We start from the raw sequence: 4,737 nt of genomic DNA, 5'->3' as shown, positions 1-4,737 counted from the left end.
AAGAACACATGCCACTCTTCCAGAGGACCCTAGTGGATTCTCAGCACCCAGTTCTAGCGGCTCCCATCTACCTGTGGCTCCAGCTCCACCGTATCTGATGTTCTCTTCCGGTTCCTGTGAGCACCTGCCCTCCTGCACACATAAACCCCGATACCATACACATAATCTAAAAAATGAAACAAATCTTTGAAAAAACACTTGCGTAGAGAGGTTAGAAACAGGTGACATACCATTGTAAAATGGTCACTAGTGTATTTTTCAAAAATGAAACTGGGGAAGAGCCAGTCCTCTGTCCATCGCTCATCCTTTGGCGTTTTCTACGTGGAAGACTGTACCTAGGATCGTGACCTTCCTTTCGCTACGCCATCACCACCCCTATTCCAAACCTGTAGCCTGGGTTTAAGAAAACACCGAGCTCTGGGGAGAGTTAAACCCTCGGCATTTTGAACTTCGCAAGAAAACGAAAGACTTGCTCTTTCCTCCCCGCTTTAACCCTTCCCATACTGGAGTAACTCATTTGGGACCCAAGGGTGGAGTCGGTCCCGCCCCCTGGTGCAGCAGTGAAGATAGATACCCAGCCACCTGTCAGAGGGCTGTGGGCGGGGGCCGGGTCAGCGAGGCCCGCAGAACCCAAGGGTGAGCGCCGTTGAGCGCACGCTCAGAGCAGACTGCTGGAAGCAGGCAGGACGGAGAGTCTAAGACACTGGGGCTGACCGCTAAAGGGAGGGAAAGGCGGTCAAGGAAACCGGCCAGGCCAAGTACGCGAGGTGACAGCAAGGAGAGTCCACGGCCAGCAGCTGCCGGAGCAGCCCTACACCTTATGCGCGGACGCCGAGCAGGCGGGGGAGCGAGGACGCGCCGGGCACTGCGCGCTGACCCCGCTGGGGCGCACGGGTGCCATGGCCTGCGAGCGGCCTCCGCGCACCGACATCCCTCGCAACCTGAGCTTTATAGCAGCCTTGACCGAGCGCGCCTACTACCGCAGCCAGCGGCCCAGCCTCGAGGAGGAGCCGGAGGAGGAGCCGGGGGAGGGCGGGACCCGGCCCGGTGCCCGCTCGCGGGCTCACGTTCCCGGTCGGGGGCGTAGGGCCCGCTCTGCGCCCGCAGGTGGCGGCGGCGGGGCACGGGCAGCCCGCAGCCGCAGCCCTGACACTCGCAAGAGAGTGCGTTTCGCCGACGCGCTGGGGCTGGAGCTGGCCGTAGTCCGCCGCTTCCGCCCGGGGGAACCGCCCCGGGTGCCCCGCCACGTGCAGGTGCAACTGCAGAGGGACGCCCTGCGCCACTTCGCGCCGTGCCCGCCGCGCACCCGCGGCCTCCAGGTAGGCGCCCCGCTGTGCCCCGTCCTCATCCCTTCTCCCTGTTGCCCTCCCCGGACCTCGGCCTTAGCTGCTCTCCAAATCCTACCCTGACCTGCCTCCCCGCCCTCTCTCCCCAGGAGGCGCGCGCCGCCCTGGAGCCCGCCCGCGAGCCCGGCTTCGCCGCCCGGCTGCAGGCGCAGCGCATCTGCCTGGAGCGCGCCGACGCGGGTCCTCTGGGCGTGGCCGGGAGCGCGCGCGTGCTGGACCTGGCCTACGAGAAGCGCGTGAGCGTGCGCTGGAGTGCGGACGGCTGGCGCAGCCTGCGGGAGTCGCCTGCCGCCTACGCCGGCCCGGCCCCGGCCCCACCGCGGGCTGACCGCTTCTCCTTCCGCCTGCCGGCGCCTCCGGTCGGCGGCGCGCTGCTTTTCGCCCTCCGCTACCGTGTGACCGGCCGCGAGTTCTGGGACAACAACGGCGGCCGTGACTACGCGCTACTTGGGCCCGAGCACCCGGGTGGTGCCGGAGTCGCGGAGCCCCAGGGCTGGATCCATTTTATTTGAGACTAGGCTCCTGCCGTCCACAACCGGGGGAAAAACAAAACAATCAATCAAACAAACAGAGGCACCCAGGCGTGGGGGGAGGCTGTGGCATCAGGAACCCGGGAACCACGATTGGCAGATAGGTGGAGAGCGGTCCCAGAGAGTCAAGCAGAGCTGGCTGGAAACCGTCTGCGAGGCTCAGAGACTTTAGGGTGGAGAACATCAGCTTGGGTGTAAGTGGAAGGAACTCAAGGAATTCGAGAAAGGAGTCCCAGGCTCTGGAAAGTTAAGCCTCCTTGGGCTAGGTAGCATTATGGATTGAGCACGCTTGATGAAGTCCAGCCCAGTGAAGTCATTCGGATTGCTTCCCTCTTACTGGCCTTACCACCTCAGGTCCCCAGGTCCTTCCCATCCCAGCTTTATCTGAGCCGAAATTGCCTTGCTTAACCCCAGGAATTTGACCATTGGCCCCTGGGCCCTGGCAGTATGACAGGATTCCCTTGACTCTCAGCAGTTTGTTGGCTTCAGTCTTCAAGGAACGGTGGGAGAGGGTCCTTCAGCCACCGGACAAGCCTCGTTAGGAATATGGATGGTTTCAAAACTAACTCTGGGCCTGCCCTTTTAATAGCCAAATAATGGGGCGTCTAAGGGGTTTGCAAAGTCAGGCTTCCAGAAAAATGAATGCCAGCCTTACTTTTCTGGGTGCCTTCTTAAAACCTCGAAGCACTTTATGGACTGTTTGTCAAGGGATAGTGAATCATGAAAATCACTACTGATTGATTCTTTGCGCCTCTGAAAAAGAGGAAACCACCAAGTATCCGTATGATCGAGCAGGTTATTTTATCTTTTTGGGCTCCTGTTTCCTCTGTGAGAAACTGGATTTGAGTTAGGTGGCTCCTTAAGGCTACTTTTTTTTTTGGACAGGGTCTCTAGCCTAGGCTGGCTCCAGCTCTCGGCCCTCCTGTAGCCTCGGCTGTGCTGGGGTTATTGGTGTGAGCCACTGTGCCCTTAGGGCTACCTTCTAGAAACTTTTCTCTAACCTAGTGCTACAGTTGAAGCCCACACAGCAAGCCAGGTGTAGTGGCTGTTTGAGTTTGATGCCAGCCAGGTAATATGATTGATTACCAAGCTATCCCGGGCTACATGAGACTGTCTCAGAAAATTAAAAGAGAAAACAAGGCTTACCTAACACAGTGAGCCTGTGGTTGGGGGTGGAGTAGTTCCTCTCCTTTTGTTTGTTTGTTTTGGGAGGGGCGCACAGATGATCCAGGACACAGGAAGCATATAACCAGCCCATAGCCACAGTGCATTCCACAGCTTCCAAGCCATAGCTCACCCTGTGCCCTCTGGTTCTTGCTTTTACCTCCACAGACTGCCAGCCTGGGTCCCCTGAGAAAAATGGAGAAGAGTATTGCTGTTAGGGCAAGTGATGGGTGGGAGCCCCAGAATGAAACAGTGTTGGAACCCTGGAGATTATGGGTATAAGAAATGGGAACAAGAATGAGAACAAATGGTACCAGAAGGTGATGGTTTGATCCATGTCCAGAGCGTTGAAATGGAAAACCTGGAGTCTAATACCCATCCACATTCATACCTCGTGTCCTTCCTGGGGAGGCGCTACGTTTTTGCTGGTTGTTTTTCCTTTCCAAGTCTTTCTCCCTTCCCTCACTTGTTTCTTTTTAAAGATTTATTTATTTATTTATTATGTATACAGTGTTCTGCCTGCATGTATGTTTGCAAGCCAGAAGAGGGCACCAGATCTCATTATAGGTGGTTGTGAGCCACCATGTGGTTGCTGGGAATTGAACTCAGGATCCCTGGTTAGTGCTCTGGACCTCTGAGCTGTCTCTCCAGCACCCTCACTTTTTCTTTGAACATGTAGGACATTTATTTGCCTTTATTTCCTCCCTGCATCCTTGCTGGTCTCTGTGGGACATCCCCTTTCCCTTGAGAGGGGATGGGGATTATAGCTCCTTTTCTCCAAGGCCGTAGTTGATCCACCGTCCACAGATGCCTCCTTGACAGTTCTTTAAAGGGGAAAGGATGTTCCTAATGTTACAGTTGAACAAGGACCTCCCACACCTCTTCCCATAGCCAGTTTCTCAAAAGAACACCTTCTCCACCTCTTCTCTGACAGGTACCCACACATACATACAGAATTCAGTTTGGGGCTTGCTCCTTTGCCCCTCCAGTCATTCCCCAAACAAATGAACATCTGAGCATCATCTTACCTGGTACAGGAGACAGTTTGATACATCCCGTGGATCACCTTCAGGTTCAGCAAAGAAAAGGGAGACGCTGTCTGGACACCACTGAACAGTGCACTCTCTAGTCTAGGTTCAGTTGTTATAACATCATTCCTAGTGTGTGTGTGTGTGTGTGTGTGTGTGTGTGTGTGTGTGTGTGTTACTGTTACGTCATATTAACAGTAATAACAGCTCCCATTTAACTTTTGTGTGCTAAATGTGTTTTACATGCATGTTTAAAATATAGCACTGTGATTTCAGCATTATTATCCCTGTTCTAGAAATAAGGCTAGGCTCAGTAATTTGTTCAGGAGTGCAGGATTGTGAGCCCAGGAAGTTCCCAGTCTGGTGTGTAACCATGGTGGTATGTATTTTCCTTCCTTTAAGAGCAAAATTAAAAACTTTGCTATATATCATCTATTGTAGGGAAGGACCATTGTTCTTCATTATGTTGTGCCTTCCTGTCCTCCAAGGGCCCGGGACCTTTATGTCACTGTCTCCTGTGCCAGCATTCCAGCTCTGCAGGGTCATTAAGGCACTAGCCCATCTGTCTGCTAGAGAACTTGGGAAGCTACTTTAATGCCAGCTTTGCATACAGTACTGTTCTCTCCTGGCTCTGGCCAACTCTTCATACCATCTGGTGTGCCACCTTCC

The 4,737-nt window shown here is 54.6% G+C and overlaps 1 protein-coding gene across 1 annotated transcript; it reads left to right on the top strand.

Annotated features, from left to right (window-relative positions):
* Positions 1 to 628: 628 nt before the first annotated feature.
* Positions 629 to 2,530, top strand: Ppp1r3e (protein phosphatase 1 regulatory subunit 3E). Its single transcript, XM_036199313.1, has 2 exons — positions 629 to 1,319; positions 1,436 to 2,530. Exons 1-2 carry the CDS (start codon positions 900 to 902, stop codon positions 1,856 to 1,858), a joined length of 843 nt encoding a protein of 280 aa, XP_036055206.1. The 5' UTR covers positions 629 to 899; the 3' UTR covers positions 1,859 to 2,530.
* The last annotated feature ends 2,207 nt before the right edge of the window (positions 2,531 to 4,737 follow it).

This window comes from Onychomys torridus, chromosome 9 (genome assembly GCF_903995425.1).
Source record: "Onychomys torridus chromosome 9, mOncTor1.1, whole genome shotgun sequence".
Lineage (NCBI taxonomy): Eukaryota > Metazoa > Chordata > Mammalia > Rodentia > Cricetidae > Onychomys > Onychomys torridus.
The sequence above is the reverse complement of the archived record's forward strand: the minus strand, read 5'-3'. Positions and strand labels throughout refer to the sequence as shown.

Bases quoted from the DNA above. Each gene is read 5' to 3' on its own strand.
- Ppp1r3e (XM_036199313.1), top strand. From the start codon at position 900: ATGGCCTGCGAGCGGCCTCCGCGCACCGACATCCCTCGCAACCTGAGC. The intron at 1,320-1,435 runs GTAGGCGCCCCG...CTCTCTCCCCAG, and splicing joins CGCGCACCCGCGGCCTCCAG to GAGGCGCGCGCCGCCCTGGA.